The 20,442-nt window shown below is 37.0% G+C and overlaps 2 protein-coding genes across 3 annotated transcripts; both read left to right on the top strand.

Moving 5' to 3' along the window:
* Positions 1-2,290: 2,290 nt before the first annotated feature.
* LOC133517378 (uncharacterized) lies at positions 2,291-13,329 on the top strand. Of its 2 annotated transcripts, XM_061850676.1 has the most exons (7): positions 2,291-3,898; positions 5,072-5,214; positions 6,048-6,164; positions 7,112-7,211; positions 9,327-9,417; positions 12,608-12,738; positions 12,919-13,030. In XM_061850676.1, exons 2-6 carry the CDS (start codon positions 5,077-5,079, stop codon positions 12,726-12,728), a joined length of 567 nt encoding a protein of 188 aa, XP_061706660.1. In that variant the 5' UTR covers positions 2,291-3,898; positions 5,072-5,076; the 3' UTR covers positions 12,729-12,738; positions 12,919-13,030. The 2 variants fall into 2 exon arrangements, with proteins under 2 accessions (XP_061706660.1, XP_061706661.1); XM_061850677.1 differs by lacking the exon at positions 12,608-12,738 and having other exon boundaries at positions 2,306-3,898; positions 12,919-13,329.
* A 518-nt stretch (positions 13,330-13,847) lies between these two features.
* LOC133517379 (uncharacterized) lies at positions 13,848-14,536 on the top strand. The gene is made up of 2 exons (XM_061850678.1): positions 13,848-14,039; positions 14,115-14,536. Exons 1-2 carry the CDS (start codon positions 13,949-13,951, stop codon positions 14,450-14,452), a joined length of 429 nt encoding a protein of 142 aa, XP_061706662.1. The 5' UTR covers positions 13,848-13,948; the 3' UTR covers positions 14,453-14,536.
* Positions 14,537-20,442: the final 5,906 nt, after the last annotated feature.

Below are 20,442 nucleotides of genomic sequence, written 5' to 3'. Positions count from 1 at the left end.
TTTTTTTTGTGGAATTTATTAGAAGGAAAGAAAGAAAATATATTTATTAACATCATAATTTGTAAAAACATTTGACAAAACTGTAAAATAACACACACAACACAAATAACTTAGATTTTTTTATTGTTTTATTGGACCTTTACTTCGATGTTAAACAGTATCCCGTCCCCCCCACCCCACTCAGCATAATCAAATCAATAATTTAATCAAAAATAATAATTTGATCAAAAGTCATCATGTATCATTTTTGCTCCTTATGATTTCAGGAATGCATGGTTTAAATATGTCGGGTTACTTCAGCCCACGGCGTATAATCTAAACAGAACAAAAGGGAATTAAAAACAGTTTAAAATGCGTCATTTTATGATCTTTTCCAGCAGTTCCGCTTCAGTAAATTGTGTTTTCCGTGACCAAATGCACGAGTTCATATCTATACAGTCACGTCTGAAAATATCGATACAAACAAAGTCCCAAAAATATATATACACGACCTTATTGCCCCATATATTAAGGTGCATACCTACATATTTTAGGCACTTTGACGTCCATATCTATATTTTAGATATACACAAATTACTATAACACGTCGTCAGTTGTCAACCAAAAGTCACTAATTACTAAGAAAAACTTAAATCAACCTTGTTTTAGTACCAATACGAGTACAAATATCGAAACGAAAAAAGTGCCAAAAATATGTATACATGATTTTATTGCCCATATATTAAGTTAGTGTATACCATATTCTGGCACTTTTTTCGTATCGATGTTTTCAGACGTGACTGTAATATGGTTAATTATGGCTCTTAACTTGTGGTAGTACCTAATTATATAGTTTTTATTGTCACCCGACGATATATAATACGGACGAATAAATTATAGAATAAACCTTTATTTACATAATAGATATATACACAGTTACTACTATTAATAACTAGCTTAAATCTAAATAAGTTTTTGGCAAAAATTTCATTTTTGGTACAAGCTATTATCGCTGACTGTACCTTTCTTTCCACAGGCAACTAATACTCATCGAGCAAATTCTAAAAACCCCAAACACAATTAGGCTGCGTTGTTTTATCACAGAGTTCCTATGTCCACCTCTTGTCTCCATCATCAGATCAGCTCGATGGTACCATAATATTGCATTGTCACCCGACTTACATATGTATGCAAATTTTCAGCTAAACCGGGAAGTGGATCAAATTTAACTTGCAAGATTTGATTACAAACAGACAACGGTCAGGTGAAAATAAATAAAAGCTTGTAATAAAATAGGCTGTTGATGCATTATGCTGGGGGCATTTTCTAGATATATAAATGATTGGAATTATGATCCAGATTTGTAGGGTTTTTTCAAACCCACCACCAGACCCTGAACTGATAACAACGGTGAAAACCTTTACCAACATAAAACCCAAATGGTTAAATCTGTAAACCTAGAATTTTTTAAAGACCCCGACGAATAGAACCTCTTTTTTAAAGTCTTAAAAACTAAAACGTAAGCTTTTATTACACTGTTGTTTCGTTGACCAAATTCGACCTTGCACAGATCGTTGCAACGTTGCATTTAATAAGTTTCAACAACCTGTCACTTTTTTTTGGAACGCCCATTCAAGCAAAAATCGAATGAAAGTAAATCAATCTTCACAATAGATATTGTACTTATTGTTGAAGAGAGCCCACAGATTAGATCCTACTAGATGGTGCGTGTAAGACGAATGGCTATCACCATTCTAATTTAGATGAATGCGACCGCATATTTGACGCAGGTGCGATCTCGTTTCACGACATATTAATCGACCTAATAAAATTGAGTTCTCAATATGTATGTAAAAAAAAAAGAGTATATATGTTCACCGATTAGTCGAATACTATTAGACTGATTTCTGAAATTATAATTTTTTGTTTCAAAGATATGTTTCTTGTTGTACCAACATCATATTTAATCATCAACATATTGTTAGAATCTCTGAATTCTGAATAAATTGAGGGAACTTCTCAAATTTTATCTATAGGATATACTTCACAGCGATTCCGTAATTTTACAGCAAGTACATTTTCTCTATAAAAGTACCATTTTGCGAAGTAAACCATAAAATTATGGATAAATAAATATTATAGGCCGATATTACACAAATTGACTAAGCCCCACAGTAAGCTCAATAAGGCTTGTGTTGTGGGTACTAAGACAACGATATACATATAATATACATTTTTATAAATACTGAAATACATAGAAAACTCAGGAACAAATATTCGTGCTCATCACACAAACAAATACCCTTACCAGGATTTGAACCCGGGACCATCGGCTTCATTGGCAGGGTTACTACCGACTAGGCCAGAGAAGTCTCCAAATTATGGCATTTTAAACTGCGTAGTGAAGTCGGTTCTCTTCAGTTTGTAAATTCTTCATAACGCGGCGTCTGTTGGGCGTAATCTATGGCTGTATCGAATCTAATTTATAGGAAAATGAAAGATGTTATGACACCTGTTGCTAATCATATTCCGGTTTGGAATTGTAACGGTTTGAATGTAACGGAAATTGAGCCTTTTGTTTCTTCTGCTTTTGTTTTGCGAATTGGTCTATAATGTCTATAGGGACCGTGCGTGTTGGAGGGTCTGCCATCTAGTGGCCTGAATCGGAACCATAAACATGTAAATTTACACGTCACGTGTTTTCTTGTGCATAGTAGGTTCTGCCATCTTGTGGGGTACATCGGAACAATAAACATCACAATTACGCCTCGCGCCAAAAATCTGACGGTTCCTGTGCTGCCTCCTACAGTTCATGCACGCTCCCCATAGTCGGCGTAACGTCTGAATTGCAAGCGTTAGAGATGTAGGTGGGTTTTTTGTACGAAAGATGTATAGATACCTGCAGGTATTCACTGTGATCTGTACCCGTAGTGTAAATTTAATGGACATCATAACGTGACGAACGCGTTTGCGTTAAGTCTCATTTTGTATAGGATTTTGAGTTTCCAAAACGTCCCGCTTGGCGCGCTCTTTCTAAATCCAATACAAAATCGAATTTATTTACACTAGGGGTACAGTACCCTTAGTGTAAATAAATTCGATTTCGAAACGTGACGTACGCGTTTGCGTTTAGTCTCATTTTGTATTGGATTTAGAAAGAGCGCGCCAAGCGGGACGTTTTGGAAACTCAAAATCCTATACAAAATGAGACTTAACGCAAACGCGTTCGTCACGTTATGATGTCGATAAAATTTACACTAGGGGTACTGAGCACAAGAGTGTAGATCGGAAGTTACATGCGCGTTGCCGACCCTAATACTCCGCACCCTCGTTGATCTCTTGCATTCATATTCACCGGCGAATTTTGATGTAATTTGTTATGGAGATAGCTTTTATCAGTCATCATCATTCTCCGCGGACGCAGTCGCGGACAGAAACTAGTGTTGAAATATAGATAGACTAGAAAAAAACAGTTTCAGACGAGATTACACTTTTGTTTCTATTTTCTATCCTTTATTTCTAAGCAAAAACCGAAATATCTGTAATGTCTCAATAGTTAGATCAATTCAGTCAAAGAATTAATTTAAAATGGTGCCATATTCTAGATTGCTCGATCGTTTGTCAACTTTTACTCAATTCTTTAGCTCGTATTTAAATCTCAGCTGCAACACCTTGCCCGATTCGCTTGACAGAATACTGCAATTGATACGTTTAAAAAATGACCTTTCTTTAAAAACTGCAACATTTAACTGGACAATAGTGGTTCTTATGTCTTTGGAATAAGGTTTAAGAATTGACAGTTAAATGTGGTAGTTTTATAGGGTTATTCTTGTGAAAGATCTAGTGGATGTAATGTTTGATTTGTATAAAATAAGTAGCAGTTGGGAATTACTGTTCGTTAGTGCTGCGTTTGGATAAGGTGAGTTTGTGTTTTCATTTACTGTTTTTTTTTTTTATATTTGTACCTATGTATTCAGGCCCCAAGATGGCAGATCCTCCAACGCGCACTATTCCTATAAAGATTTTATCTATCTATCTATTACTGAACATCATCTTAAACATTCAACCTAATTCCACAATTAGCTCAATAATGTTTGCTGTGGGTACCAGACGAACTATTGAGCTTGGAAAGAGGAAAGGGGACGGCCGCTTCTCCATACAAACTTAGTCCCCATTTTCCTCTCTGGATATTGACATTATGGAAAATATTTCCACGTAACTTGATGTAAATTAACCATAGTTATGTCTCTACTATTGTGCATGTAACTGGGTGAATCAACTTTTTTGTTTTGTTATCCTGTCCCGTTGTCCAAGGGACAACAGTGGCACAGTTTGTTTGAAGAGACGGTGTATGCCGTTCTATTAACATGCTTAGTAGGGGGCCCATTATGGACATTGGTTATAACGACCTCAAAAACGCAAGTTTGATACATTTAAGTACCATAAAATCAGTATTTCAATGAACTTTTGTCCCCTGGACAACTAATCGTAACCATGGCAACGAGTGACGCCAAAAAGTTGATTCACCCAACTATAGGGAATACTGGAAAGGTCCTTAAGGTATATCCTGGAGCAGCAATGTAATACCGAGATAGCTCAATCGTGTGTATTTCGGAACTGACATACAAAATGTTAAACCACCTTTAGTCAGCGCATGTTAACTTAGATCTATCCCATATTACATATATAACACCTACGTTTGGCTTTTTTAAATTTCTTGATTATTGTACAAATTAGGAGCAAAAACTGATTTCATATAAATATTTAAATACTCCTAATTCTAATAATAATTATAAATTTGAAATAAATCAAACGTATAGGGCTTAGCTGTGGTTGATATACAAAAAATTGTGTCAAAATCTGGTCAAAATATTTTCAATAATGTTAATATCCAAAGATGAAAACGAGGGCTAAGTTTGTATGCAGACAGAAGTTATTGTGGCAAAAACGAATGTTTGAAAAAAAAAAACATTGATAAATCTGTTATAGATAAGTCAGTCATAGATTAATAATTAAGTTTTATTTGAGTCGTCGAGACCCTGACCTGCACGGCTGCTACATTAATAAACATTTGTTTTCTTCGATTATTCAGGCACTATGGCGTTCAAGCTCATTATTTTAGCAGCCGCGCTGCAACTGGCAGCATGTAAGCCGACGCTAACGCTCGAAGACATGGAAGTTGCTGATGACACGGTGGCAGTGGGGTCTTACGTTAGAGAAGTTCGGGCGGCGGCGGTGAGTGGGCTACAATTTACAATTTTTGAAGTCGACGCCATCTTAAATATGCCTAACTAGAATAATATTTAACCGACTTCAAGATTTCAAAAGGAGGAGGCTGTAAATTAGGTGTGCATGTTTTTTTTTGTGCTAAGGTAGAAGTACTAGTGCTCGACGCTGCACTAGTACTCGACATGGGCACTTTATGTCAAAGTGACAAGGATTAAGTTCGAATACAGAAAAATCTTCGTTGTTCAAATTTAACCTATATTTCCATGAAATAAAGTGCCCATGTCGGTGACTAGTGCAGCGTCGAGCACTAGTACTTCTACCTTACTTCATAACTCCGTCATTTCTGGTTGAAGTTGTTTGAAAATTATTTTTTTGTTTGAATCTATATATACACAGATTGGTCCCGTTTTTGTCAAAACTCAGTTCTGATGATGGGATTCATGAGGAATCGAGGGAACTCTTCAAATGTGAAGAGCATACATATAGTGATTTTTGTATTTTCATCAACAAATTTACATTTAAAAAGTGAAATTTGATGAAGTGGAACTGCTGATGCTGATCAGAATGGAACTCTTTAACGATTAGTTCACTTTTGGCGATTTGTCCTCTTCGCTGTGTTTGTGAAGCAAATTAGATTTTTAAGACAAGTTTTTGTCAAGTTGCTACCGCGAAAATCGAAGTTCACAAATTGCGGGCATTTTTCTCTGCCACTCTAATTTCGCCTTCATTGGAGTAAAAGAGAAAGATCCCCGCAATTTGCGAATTTCGGTTTTCGCGGTAGGCCCCCAGAACGCAATTCTCGCTCAGCTTATAACTTAGTATTGAACATTTTGACACAGCCCGAGGACTACCACAAGTCGTACGAGAACGAGGGAGATGGCGAGATCGGCTACTCGCGCAAGAAGGAGGGAGGCGGCAAGAAGGGATACCAGCACTTCGACAGCTTCCATAAGAAGGTATTATGATGCTCTTCTTCACTCACACACCTCTTTTTAGAAGAGGAGACAACACAACAACAAAGCCATGATCGGCCTCCGGCCGACCACGGCCCAGAAGCCCTCGCCCTTTGTGAAGGGCACAAGAAAGACCCACCCGTCGTCACGGGCGGCGACAGACACCGCCAAAAATCCCGAAGAAGGATGGAAAGGCATCTCTCACCAAAAACCCTTTTGGTGCGATAGAAGCAAGGACCTCTTCTTCACGGATGCGGATACACGCGGACATCGTCGCTCCAGTGTGCGAACGGGACATCGCTATTATACGTGCATAGCGTTTTCTCACTAGCATACTGACCGTGCGGTTCCGTATCAGGGGGCCTACCGCGAAAACCGAAATTCGCTAATTAGAGTAACAGAGAAAAATGCCCGCAATTGACGAACTTTGATTTTCGCGGTTATAGTACAGGACTTGACTCTGGGTATCTCGTTTGTTATTTATTTGAGACATGAAATGTGATCTTGAATGACGTAGAAGTGAATATAAACTTTCAACCCCATTTTAATTTCAACCCTCTTTTAACTGAACTTTACAACATTTAAATAAGTATATATTTTAATGTTCAAAGTCCTATCTTTAAATGTTCATTAAGTAGCTGTCAGTAGGTATTTAAGTAACGGAGCACTCAGGGCCTAACGCGAAAACCGAAATTTGCAAATTGCGGGTATCTTTCTCTTTTACTCTCACTAAGACGTAGGTAGACTGACAGAGAAAAATGCCCGCAATTGACGAACTTCTATTTTCGCGGTTATAGCCCAGTTATGATTGCCCTAATTTGTGGGATCTGTCGTTTTAGAACAAAATTATTCTTATTGGTTTAAAAGTGTTAAATTGCCCAATCGAACTGTTATTTATTATGTTCATAAAAAACACAGCTTATAGGTATCTAATGATTTTCTTTTTACAGGCTGGCGACAACTATGAATTCGAAAAGCAAGACTCCTTCGGACACGACGATGGCGGCAACCAGGGCGCATACAGCCACAACCACGAAAGAAGAGAAAAAGGTGACGATAGTGACGCTATTAACGACTATAATGAGGAGGTTGGGGAGGCAGATGACGGACAGGGCGCGCACAGTCATCAATACGGTAGAATACTTACATTGGGTGGCAACGTTTATAAAGATAGAGGGCCAAATGGAAATAACCAGGGCCACAGCCAATACGAGAGAGTAGGTAATAATGGCTATGGAATTAATGACTATAGTGCAAATGACGATTATCAGGAGGGGTATGACGATTATGCCGTGAATGAGGAGGGTGAGGGGCGCTCGGCGAAGATAAGGCGTCCACGGCCGTGGAAGTTTATTAGACGGCTTGTTAGGTGGTTCTTTTAAAAATTGATCATTACTTTTTTCTTGACTACAAAATAGTCAGAAGGAATAATTATGAAACTTAGGATTATAGCACTCTGTTTAAGGCGGCCGGTACACTTGTAAGTTTTACTTACGTAAGTAAGGACAAAGCTATTTGTTAGAATGAGATAATGATATTCATCTCTCACTCTATAGTATAGCTGTGTCCCTACTTACGTAAGTAAAACTTACAAGTGTACATGGAGCCTAGGGACTGAACACTTTATTCTACAAATATTTAGGGAAAAACATGGTAATTATGCTTACTTCTGACGCACCGCCACTGTTAGATACATAATAATATGTTCCGTTAGATTATAATATTTCTCATTAAAATAGACACTTGACAGGCAGCACCGCTAATTACCTACCTAAATCGAAGCAAAGCCACCGCGAACATCGAAAAACTAAGTTTTGTCTGTTTACGGTTCTCTAAATCATTGCCGAAAATTATTTTGCCGAATGTCATTTCCCAGCCAATTTTTCGCATAATTTTATTTCGCCGAATGATCAAGTAGCAACTCAGCATAATAATAGCGTATTATTTCCCAACATAACAGTTAATAACTGTATGTTTGGAAAACAACTTAAAAGACACTTTTTAAAACGCAATGTTTTAGGTATCAGAATGACTTTGCAAGTCTAATAAGAAACATCTAAGTTTATTTTTGTAATCTAACATCGTTCGATGCATAAAAAGTCGCTAACACGGACCTCCTCGCTTCGCTCGTCTTCGCACCTATCTTGTCTCTGTCAAATTACTATACGTTATCGTACCTATTTTTTTAGCCAAATGAATGATTTAGCAAAAGAAATGTACCTTTTCTAAATGTTGCAAGTCATAATTATAATCTTCTTCTTCTTCAGTCGGTCCCTCAATGCTGAGGATCGTGACATCATGTCCTTCTGTTGAAGACATCATGTCCTTCTAATCTACTATATTATCTACTTAACTATAATTCTACCAAGTAAAACGTTGTCATATTGAAAGTTTGCCGAATGTTGGTTGCTAAAGTAAATCATCTGCGAAAAGTTGTTTGGCAAGTGAAATTCGGTCAATAAAACTTCGACGAAAAGGCAGAACACCCTGTTTACCTATCTGTCATTAATAGGGTTGTTTCCATCTACAAATCTTAGGGCAGAATTTGTATCCCAATAAATTCTTTTGGATTATAAGAACATGTTAAAGTACTTTTAGGGGACCTGTAATGACCATATTTTTGTAAATATTAAATTTAAAATATCTTTTGGCACACGTCACGTGACCAAACTCGAAACGTCATTGAAGATTCTGACTTCTCGTCACAACTCTCGGATTGACACTGTTGACAGTTATGCGATAAACAACAAATGACAAATGTCAGTTGACAGTTCGTATCTTCTACGTGCGTATGTAGTTATGTGTCAAACCGTAAACTGTGACGTCACACAATTTTCAAAGAGCGTTTTGGGCGCGAAAGCATCTGTCAAATATATTTGGTTAATTTAACATATTTAAAGCCGTTTTTAATATAAAAGTTGAATTTTAGGGCAACTTTTAGTTAATATAGAACGTAATACGAGCGTTTCAAAAAATTGGAAACAACCCTATTGTATATTCAAGGCTCAAGCCATACTAGCATATATAGACTAAAACGAGCGCAAAAAGAAAGGCATTTTATAAGTTTTTTATTAATTTACCTAACTGTTGTAATCGGGTATGTTGTAATAAACTATTTGTTATTAAACTACGGCTGTTTCATTTATCTAATGTTTTTGCTTACAGCCAAGAAGGAGAAATACAGAGAACCGGAGTACGAGGCAGAAGAAAGAAACAGCGGGGAACAGAAGGACGATCATACTCATGAGGAGTTAAAGTAAGTTTTAGTTTCTTATTTTTTTTAAATTACCTATAAGTCAACTGCATAAATGGCTAAGACTTTGGTTACACTGCCGTATGTTCTGGGCTATAACCGCGAAAATCGAAGTTCGTCAATTGCGGGCATTTTTCTCTGTCACTCTAATTACGGAACTGGAAACGGATCATCGGCGGGCCTACCGCGAAAATCGCAAATTGCGAGGATCTTTCTCTTTTACTCTTACTAAGACGTAATTAGAGTGACACAGAAAAATGCCCGCAATGACGAACTTCGATTTTCGCGGTTATAGCCCTGGATCTCTAGTGAATTCGTCTGAAATAATCTGCCAGTGCCGGATTAAGACATTTTGGTGCCCTAAGCATTTCTAGACCATGGTGCCCCCTCATCAAGATTACATTGAATTTTCTTGGTAAATTGAATGACGTTTATTACCGCATTACTTCTTCTTCCTCGCGTTGTCCCGGCATTTGCCACGGCTCATGGGAGCCTGGGGTCCGCTTGACAACTAATCCCAAGATTTGGCGTAGGCACTAGTTTTTACGAAAGCGACTGCCATCAGACCTTCCAACCCAGAGGATAAACTAGGCCTTGTTGGGATTAGTCCGGTTTCCTCACGATGTTTTCCTTCACCGAAAGCGACTGGTAAATATCAAATGATATTTCGTACATAAGTTCCGAAAAACTCATTGGTACGAGCCGGGGTTTGAACCCGCGACCTCCGGATTGCAAGTCGCACGCTCTTACCGCTAGGCCACCAGCGCTTATTACCGCATTACTTCTGAGAATAGAATTTTCAATCCGTCACATCATTTTATCACGGAAATTGACAGAACTGCAGTATTAATGTTCCAAGAGTAGGTAAGGTAAAGTGTAAGCAAATTCGAAGACCGTGCTTCGCATAAGTCCGGAGGCCAAGCCAACCATGGTCCAAGTGTAAGCGAAGACGTAAGACATAGGCAGTATTCCGCACAGGATTTTGGAACCTCTAGAGCTTTCCTGCGAAGCTCATTCATGTGAGGGCAAAGGCCGAGCTTCAGTAGGGGCTTAGCCATTGGCCATTGATTTTCAGAACAAGTACCAATGGCCACAAATGTTTTAAATAGCAAATTATTGTTTACGAAAAATGGACTTAATAGGGTAAGTTTTAAAATTACCTCTGACCAGACGTTTCAAGGCCGGCGTTGTCCCCATGGTCTCGGAGAAGACTGTGTAAAGTCGACATCATTATTTTGACGTTGGAGGTAATTTTAGAACTTAATCAAACGCGAATAAGTCTCGTTTTCTTAAATAATAATGTGTCACAATTAGGCCAATACAATTAGATTTTTTCGACCTAAAAATACGTGTAATCCGAGTTTGCTCCATTCCAGGAGGTGTGCATAAATGTTTCCTCTTTTTCAGTTTTTTTGCTTGTAAATCGAAAACGGTACGGCCGACGGAAAATTTGTTCTAATTACAAGTATTATTAAAATTGATATCTGAGGATCCGAAATGTAATTTAACTATGTTCTTGCAATAAAATATATTGATTGATTGATTGATTTAAGGTACCTTAATATGTATTCGTAGTACCTAAATTGTAAATTTGGTCGACATTTTTTATTTTTGGTAAAATCATGTTAATAATCCTAAAACGCTTTCTTACCAGTGTCTGATCCACCAAGTGCTATTGTAATTGATAGTGGGTTCCTTCTACATCAGGGGTGGCCAACTTGATTAGACCCAAGATCTCCTGTTTACCGAAACCCTGTGCGATCTACGTAATTGGTATTTCGTAAAACCTTAAATGAAACTGGTCTACGTATTTATATTTTTTGCCTTGCCACGATCGACTGGACTAACAGTCGCGATCGACCGGGTCGATCGCGATCGACCTGTTGGCCACCCCTGTTCTACATCGAGTGGTTTGGCAATCCAAAGGAAAAAATAATCTCCTAAGGATCCCAAAATGTATGCACACCTCCTGGGATAGATCAAACTGGGATTACACGCATTTAGGACCAAATAAATGTATTAAAACAATTTCCAGCTTGCTGGGAATTAATTCCTCAAAATATTTTTTTGGATCTAATTTGATTGGCCTAAATCGTGAAGGTGTTTTTAAAGGCAAAGTCTAAGGCTGAATGCGCGGAGCGTTCGATCAGCGCTTACGGATGAGGCCAAAGGTCGAGCTGGAAGAAAGCAAGGCTTGAATTTGACCAATGGCGAGGTATGAATAGCTGGACGTCCGCAGCGTCAGATCGCGGCGCGTTATCATATAATACAACTAATGGCGAGGTGTGAGCAAGGCAGCCCAGCTGCGAAAGAGGACAGCATGGATTTGGATCCATGGCCAAGCGAAAGTGGGGCAGTTTGCATAAAGTAGAAGGCCTGGCGTCGCATAAGACCTAACGCCGAACTGCAAAAGAGTAGCTTGAAATCGAACCTATGTAATCACGGTCCTCCTACTGCTCGGCCTTTGCCTTAACTCGAAAGCGCAACTTGATAAGATGCTTTTGTTTTTCGGCCTTCGCAGGGCCCTTTATTACACTTTGACAATTAGGTCGCAGGATCGCGGCTCTGCAGCAACTCGGCCTGGCCGACACATCTGGTGTGCAAGAGACCAAAATACGCTACAAAATCGGTAATCTACGTCGAGAAAATCGGTTGGCCACAAGCCCGACGGTAAGATTTTTTGGCCATGAGCTTTGATGGCCTCCTCGTAAGGTTGGAGATGTGCTTACGTGTACTCACTCTCTTACGACCCTTCATTATTAGATGGGTACTTGCACACGTATCAAAAAGTTTCGTGTACATAAGTACTACACTACGAATGCGATGCTGATGCAGCCTGCGCGTTTTTTTTCCTATGATTTTGGTGCCCCCCTAGACGTGGTGCCCTAAGCAAGTGCTTATTTTGCTTAATGGTTAATCCGGCACTGTAATCTGCACATCGTCTTATTATTTAACAAATTGAATAGCTCACTTACCTAAGGGGTTATTATTATCTAATCGCCGGTCATATTCTTCTATATTCCTCTTGCTGCTAAGAGCGATAAAGAAATAACATATGCCTTTCCTTGGCTCAAAGAGTGTATGGGGATCGGATAAGTTAAAATAACCCGTATAAGTTTTATAATCTGCTATCAGCAGAAAGTCTAATAGTTATTTATGCTTTGTTGCCTTTAAAATGACGCTTCTATTATAGATCGCTTCTAGAGAGTGTTGAGGCTTTGGAAGATGAAATTCCCTTCCCTATAAGAAAACGAAGAGATCTTACCTCGCAAAGAAAACAGAAAATACCTATTTTAGCGATGAAAGTATTCTAATACGTCAGAGGTGAGATTAAAATGACTTGATTGTTTATTTATAAATTAATGAAATATTTCACTTTAATTTTAACTAATTTATAAATAAAAAGTCGCGATATTGACATAATTTTGTCGGAAGTCTACGTTTGACATCTACTTTAATTTGTTTTTAATTTGCCACCTTTTTAACAAACTTTTTTTTCTTCAGAGAGGGCGCCAGCGATGGCAATGGCGGCGTCGAAGCACACGGCCACGACCCGAAGGATTACATTCTTCCCGAAAAATATGTTTATGGCGAAGGAGATGAATACAGCTTCTAGAATAAACTTAGTTTAAAGAAATACTTATTTGACTGATAGTATTTAGGGCTGGGTAGTTGTAAGTTTATCATTGCATGTATTAAATAGGTATGCATTTTTATGTTCTTATTTTTGTATGTGACTTACAATAATTGGCTAAAACAAAAATAAACTTCCGAATGATTATGACAGGAAATGAAATATCTAAAGGCAGAACCAGACGATTATGTAGAGTAGAGACTCTACAAAATAAACCTAAATTAGCTAACAACAACTTATGTAAAAATTTGTAGCAAAAAAATTAAATGACTGACGGAAAAGACATGTTTTATTTAATTTGCTTTGCTTATTACAATCAAAACGCATAAAATGACAATGTCGTGCGTGAAACGAAACGTGAATTTTGATTGCGTTTTGTCATTGCATAGTTAGAACCTTTTGTGCCTCAAAATAAATTTAAAAGTGGAAAAATTACTGTCTTGGGTGAGACTTGAACTCACGGCCTCTGGAGTTCAAGTCTCACCCAAGACAGTAAGTTTTCCACCTTTAAATTTATTCTAAGTTTAATAGCATCGTTCGAAGACGTTTCTGCTTGTTAAAAATTAAATTTAACTTTTGTGCCTCCTTTCAAATTTTTGATCCCGACGAGCGAGTGCAATGGGAAATTTGCAATTGTTTACAGCATAATAAAAATTTCGATTCCCAATTATGATAAAATACTGTTTCTGATAATAACATTGACGTATTACTAGGAAAAAAGTGATTTCATATTTATTTCGCTGCGCAGTAACAAAACGCATCTGCTAACAAATAATTTTATTGTGACAATTTTGACAGTCAGATGACAAGTTGTTTTGCTTGCACGATCGAGTCGACTGTTCTCCGTTGTAGACAAAAACTATTGTTTCCCGTTACAATTTGTGATGTAAATACCAAACGATGATGCAGTCGACACGCGGCAACAGTGTAAAGGTGATAAATCTCATCGCGACGCTGATATTCAACGCTGCATATAGCTTCGGCGCGCAAGGTAAGTAGCAGGCAATTATTTAATTGAATCAATTTATTCGGGCCGTTATCCTAAGAGGTTCATTCTTTTTAACAGATGATATCCTGTCCTGTAACCCGGCGATGCTGGAACCGTGCCCTGGGGAGCACCAAATATGTAACCAAACCACAAGGATATGCGATTGTTTGCCCGATTTTGTCAGAGTAGACAAGGATTGCGAACCTCCGAGTAATGATTACCCGGCAAAGCACAGCGCTACGGCCGCTGTCGTTACCATATTCACACTAGCCCTAGTCATTTGTGGACTTGTATTAATTATAAGAAAGTATAATTTAATTGAATATCTCCGACAGAAAATCAACTTGAAGAGAAACGGTGATATAATGTATGAAGATGTAATGATAGGCCAAGACGACCCGCCGTTGACGCCCTAATGCCTTTGCTTGTGTTCGAGAATAATATTGTTAAAGCTAAACATTTTATTGACCAAGTTTTTCAATATAATATTTATAACCGGTTGTGTTAAATTTTATTTTAGGGCTATACATTCCTATTGGATTTAGTTGATAAATCATTTCCCTATTTAAAGTGAGAACAAAAGTCATATGGTTGTTTGTTTTTTTCACTATAATCTACTTGATACGGATCTTAAATGAATGTAAACAAAAAAAACATACTTTTTTGTTTGCATGCTTTGAATGATTTGAATAATGAAGCCACTGAAGCACAACAATTTATTTATATGAATAACTATGTTATTGCCCAAATGATTTATATTCTATTAAGATCCATATATAATAGACTATCAAATATATTTGATAATGGTATAAAACATAATGCTTTGCTTTGTTGGCAAGTATAACCTCTTGTATCTGGAATATAAGAATGGCACTTAATGTCTTTCCTTAAAACAAGCCTAGAATGGTTACAAGAATATATATTATTGTCACGTACAGTCAGCATCAATAGCAGATGAAACAAGGAGCCAAAAGTATCTGCCGCCCTGGAATTATTTGCCAAATAGAGATATAGGGTAAACTCCATATAACATCATTCGATATAACAATTCACTCCGTATAATGTTGACATTTGTTGGCTTTACTTTAAGTATTAATTCCTATATAACGAAAACTATAGCATCAAAAAACGTCCAGTCCCTTGAGTGTCACTGAGAATTTACACTGATCTTTTCAGTTTGTGTTCTAAAGTCCGTCACAGTCTAATTGTTGTATAACAGCAACTTATATCTTTTTGTAAAGCTATTTGAGGATACACTAATACTTATGCATTGTCTGATCCAATACTTTAGATGCGTAATGTCTTACCCTTTGTTTGCTTGGTCAATTTAATGAAATTCAGGTGATGTGAGTCGTAATAGTGTGTATGATTCTCTCATGATTATAAAAATCTTTTTAAGCTTACAAAATCAACCAATTTCTGTATGAAAAACTAAACAAAAACAAATGCTATGGCAATAAGAACTTGTTTTTTAGCACTCCACACAAAACTGTTCATGAAGCTCTTACGAGATCACTTCCGTCTTGCAAATCCGTTATATGCGTTTTCTTGTACAGGATTTTGAAATAACTGTGCTGTGGGGTTATGGGCAGAGCTATTACTATACATAATGTATATTATAAAATATTATTTCCCTATTTGTGCTTTGATTATATTATGCCCTTTTGAATCTGATATTTGTAAAGTAAACCTTTATTTTATTATTAGTACATATATGGCATTGAACAAATTTTTTTTAGTTTTAAATTAATTTATCCAGATATCTCTTTTTCCTTGTGGGGCGTGACGACTGTCTTCACCAGTGTTCTCCAAGCCGCTCTCACTTGGGCCCCGCGTATGCTAGCCTGTAATGAATGAATATCATCTAAACTAGAAGAATTTAATTCTGCAAAATTTACGCAAATCACACTTACCATGGCATTTTGCAGTGTATTCCCATTTGTACCCACCCCACGTGACCGCTGCCACGTATTCCCAGCTGTGCCCATTGGGCATAAATGGGAATACAACCATTTTGATTATTCTTGCTACAGTAGGTACTGCTTCTAGTTTAGATGTTATATTCTTTTTGACAACCTGTCTGGCCTAGTGGATAGTGACCCTGCCTATGTAGCCAATGGTCCCGGGTTGAAATCCTGGAAAGGGCATTTATTCGTGTGATGAACACAATTATTTGTTTCAGAGTCATGGGTGTTTTCTATGTATTAAAGTATTTATATATTATATAAATCGTTGTCTAAGTACCCACAACACAAGTATTACTGAGCTTACCGTGGGACTTAGTCGATTTGTGTAATAATGTCCTACAATATTTATATTTATTTATATTCAAATTTTCAAAATGATTTTGCTTTCGAAGTTATCCCAATGCACTTTATTGATTTTATCATAACATATGCATGTAATTTTACTATTTGTAAACTAATACTGATAACTGTGATAAGCAACTATGTTTACTTTAAAAATACGATAAATTGTGACTCATTCAAATATGTTGTTTTGGTTTCACCAATTGTTACTGTCGACTTGTATTGTAACATTTCATCATTGTTTTCAGAAAATAATCCGTATTAAGAAAAGTTATCCCCTGTTCGTTTTGTCACGATAATGAAGCATTAAGTCGCAATAACAATTAAAAAAAAAATTGGTGTTCACTTCATAAACTATAAGCGATATCCCAATGTAACAGAAGGTAAAAAGTTCATCCCCGTAAAGATTCCATGCTTAGTTTTCGTTACAAAATTGACAGCGATTAACTTTTTTTTACAACTTACATTTTCTGAAAATTATAAATAGTCGATTTTCGAATGGCTTATTTTTATGTTAACATAGAGATCATCAAATCAAGAAACAAATATGTAAATCTTATCTATGTCTAGCTTTTCAAAAAATTGCATATTCCATAGAATTTCTGACCGCTTCTACCGTGATCTGGCTCCGTGATTGTGACCGTGATCGTGGCTTAGTGGTAATGGCACTTAGGGCTTATAGAATTGGAGGCCTAGGTAACTTTTTCTTTTGTATATGACCTCTATTTCAGTTTATGTGATTGTGAATTATGAAATATGTGTTTTTGTATAAGTAAATCTTATAGCATTCCATGAAAATTTCTTGGAAAATTTACTAGATCTAATTTTAATTATTTAAGCTTGTGGCATGATAAATTTTATTTTATTTTGATAAGTTATTACGAATTTAATCCGGACTAATCCCAACAAGGCCTAGTTTACCCTCTGGGTTGGAAGGGCAGATGGCAGTCGCTTTCGTAAAAACTAGTGCCTACGCCAAATCTTGGGATTAGTTGTCAAGCGGACCCCAGGCTCCCATGAGCCGTGGCAAAATGCCGGGACAACGCGAGGAAGAAGAAGAAGAAGTTATTACGAATTTAGTTGTAGCTGGGCATTTTTATTGAATTGTAGATACTAATTAACTATTATTTAACTTAGTTGGTTGTCAGTATCACAAAACGCGAATACCGAAGTTCGCAAATTGTGGGCACTTTTTCCATCACAATTATGCCTTAATTAAATAGGCCTTCAGAAGTAATGGTCACTTGTCACACGTTATGTTTACACAAAATGGCCACTTAAATGAAAATGCCCAGTAATATAACTGTATTTTTCTAATTTCGTGCTCATTTATGCCAAAGACTGATTCTAATTCAATATTTAAAATGATTTTTTTGGTTCATAATTATATAATAAATAAAAGTATAGTTTAGTTTACTAAGGTTTGATTTTTCAAACATCAGATAAAATTATATGTTAGATAAAGATAACACGCTCCCTTTCTTTCACAAGCAAGAAGAAAAAGGACAAATAATTTTATCTGATGTTGGAAAAATCAGACCTAAAACTCTTGTTTCCTTTACTTTATAGAATTTGAATCAGTATCACACAATTACTTTGTAAATTATTATAATAAATATAAGCTATTATGACACCCTATGAATTTAGAAAAAAAAAATTTTTTTTTTTTAAATTGCAGTTGATTTTTTTCGGTTAGTTTACTGAAAAAAAAAGTTTACTTTAATTTGTCGTTAAATGTTCGATTTTATCAACTAATGTGTTTTATGTAATGTGCTATGAATTTAAAATAATACTTTACAGTACATATGGGGCTACTTTATAGCACTAGTGCGAGAAGTAGCATATTATGTTACTGTGTCGAACATTTAAAGGGCCATATGTACTGTAAAACGTTGTACGATACATGTGCGAATAGGTAATTCGCAACTCGTGTCGATTTAAAACACTCCCTTCGGTCGTGTTTTAATTTATCGCCACTCGTTTCGAATTTCCTATTTTTCGCACTTGTATCGTAATGTACTATTAGAATGTTGATATTATAATACCTAACTATTAATTTTAGCGTAATTTGAAAAGGCAAGAGAAGTTAAACTCGCATACAAAATCATGTGTGCCCATTTATTCCCGCCGGGAACAGATGGGAACAAATGCATTCATATAAATCATCCCCATTTGTACCCGCCTATAAATGAAGCCATCCGGCGGCAGTCACGAACGGGTTTTTTTTTTTTTTTTTAAACTACGTCGGTGGCAAACAAGCATACGGCCTGCCTGATGGTAAGCAGTCTCCGTAGCCTATGTACACCTGCAACTCCAGGGGAGTAACATGCGCGTTGCCGACCCTAACCCCACCCCCCTCGTTGAGCTCTGGCAACCTTACTCACCGGCAGGAACACAACACTACGAGTAGGGTCTAGTGTTATTTGGCTGCTGCTTTCTGTAAGGTGGAGGTACTTCCCCAGTTGGGCTCTGCTCTAGATCTGGAATGACATCTGCTGTGCTGTGCCCTACCACACAAGGCGAGATGACATTCACATTGCCCATACGTCTCTTTTGGACGTAGTTTAAGGACATACCCGGGTCCAAAACAATAACAGCACAAATCTTTCTAAAAATAAATTGGCAAGTTTTCAACCCGAGTGAAATATCATGTTAAATTGTTAATTCATGTTTGTTTGTATTCATGTTTGCATTCCGGGAGAAAACATTTTCCACTAACTAAATCTTAACTTAACTTTGATTTTATTATTATTATTATTTAAACTTTATTGCACAAGTACAAGTATGACGTACAATAGGCGGACTTAATGCCTTAAGGCATTCTCTACCAGTCAACCACTGGGCCAAACAGAAATTTGCTAAGGATTTTGATGTCGATCGCTTTATAGGTTTCGCTTTTTTGAAAAAAAGATATATTTAGAAGTGGAAAAACATTTTTTCTTTTTCTGTGGACGATCAGGTGGTATAATATTTCATAAGGCAGTGAAAGATTTTAATTAAGTGCATGTCTACATTTCTAATTAAAAAATAAAATTAGGTAATTAAGGAGATGAACTGAAAATTTAGCTACTTCGAACGGAATGAAGGATGCTTTCAAGACAACTAAGCTACCAAAGCTCCGTTCGAATGCGATGAATTTTCAATCAGTTTTTTCCCTTTTGTATGAATTTAGTTGGTCAATGTCTATCTTGCCTTAAACATTATTCCATGTACGGCGTTTATGTAATGTTAGAAATTATATATTTTTAAATAAATACTCTGTGATAATGTCTTTGTTTTTTATTTCATTAATTCCCATTTGTACAGTCACATCTGAAAATATCGATACGAAAAATATGCCAAAATATGTATACACCACCTTAATATCTTCTTCTTCTTCTTCCTCGCGTTGTCCCGGCATTTTGCCACGGCTCATGGGAGCCTGGGGTCCGCTTGACAACTAATCCCAAGATTTGGCGTAGGCACTAGTTTTTACGAAAGCGACTGCCATCTGACCTTTCAACCCAGAGGGTAAACTAGGCCTTGTTAGGATTAGTCCGGTTTCCTCACGATGTTTTCCTTCACCGAAAAGCGAGTGGTAAATATCAAATGATATTTCGTACATAAGTTCTGAAAACTCATTGGTACGAGCCGGGGTTTGAACCCGCGACCTCCGGATTGCAAGTCGCACGCTCTTACCGCTAGGCCACCAGCGCTTCTTACACCACCACCACCTTAATATATGGGCAATAAAGTCGTGTATACATATTTTTGGCACTTTTTTCGTATCAATATTTTCAGACGTGACCGTGTCTTTAAAATTGTTACTTATCTAAACATACATTACTTTCGTTATATCATATTACATATTGTAAAAAACTGCTACTTATAAATAAATAATTTACCGTTTTCACATTTTCCGATCCGATATCGGATGTAGGGTCCTACATTAGACATGCCAAATAATACTAAAAGATACATAAGTCTGTCCCTTTCGGTAATGTCAGATCACGCACACTACTAGAAACATTGCTACACATGCACGCACACAAACATAAATTATCGCCCGACATAGCTAAAACTGTCGGAGGCACCTTCCGATATCGGATGTCGGAAGG

The sequence above is a fragment of the Cydia pomonella genome, chromosome 4 (genome assembly GCF_033807575.1).
Source record: "Cydia pomonella isolate Wapato2018A chromosome 4, ilCydPomo1, whole genome shotgun sequence".
In the NCBI taxonomy this organism is placed as follows: Eukaryota; Metazoa; Arthropoda; class Insecta; order Lepidoptera; family Tortricidae; genus Cydia; species Cydia pomonella.
The sequence above is the reverse complement of the archived record's forward strand: the minus strand, read 5'-3'. Positions and strand labels throughout refer to the sequence as shown.

Bases quoted from the DNA above. Each gene is read 5' to 3' on its own strand.
- LOC133517378 (XM_061850676.1), top strand. From the start codon at position 5,077: ATGGCGTTCAAGCTCATTATTTTAGCAGCCGCGCTGCAACTGGCAGCA. The intron at 5,215-6,047 runs GTGAGTGGGCTA...ATTTTGACACAG, and splicing joins GAGAAGTTCGGGCGGCGGCG to CCCGAGGACTACCACAAGTC. The intron at 7,212-9,326 runs GTGACGATAGTG...TTTTGCTTACAG, and splicing joins CCACGAAAGAAGAGAAAAAG to CCAAGAAGGAGAAATACAGA.
- LOC133517379 (XM_061850678.1), top strand. From the start codon at position 13,949: ATGATGCAGTCGACACGCGGCAACAGTGTAAAGGTGATAAATCTCATC. The intron at 14,040-14,114 runs GTAAGTAGCAGG...TCTTTTTAACAG, and splicing joins ATATAGCTTCGGCGCGCAAG to ATGATATCCTGTCCTGTAAC.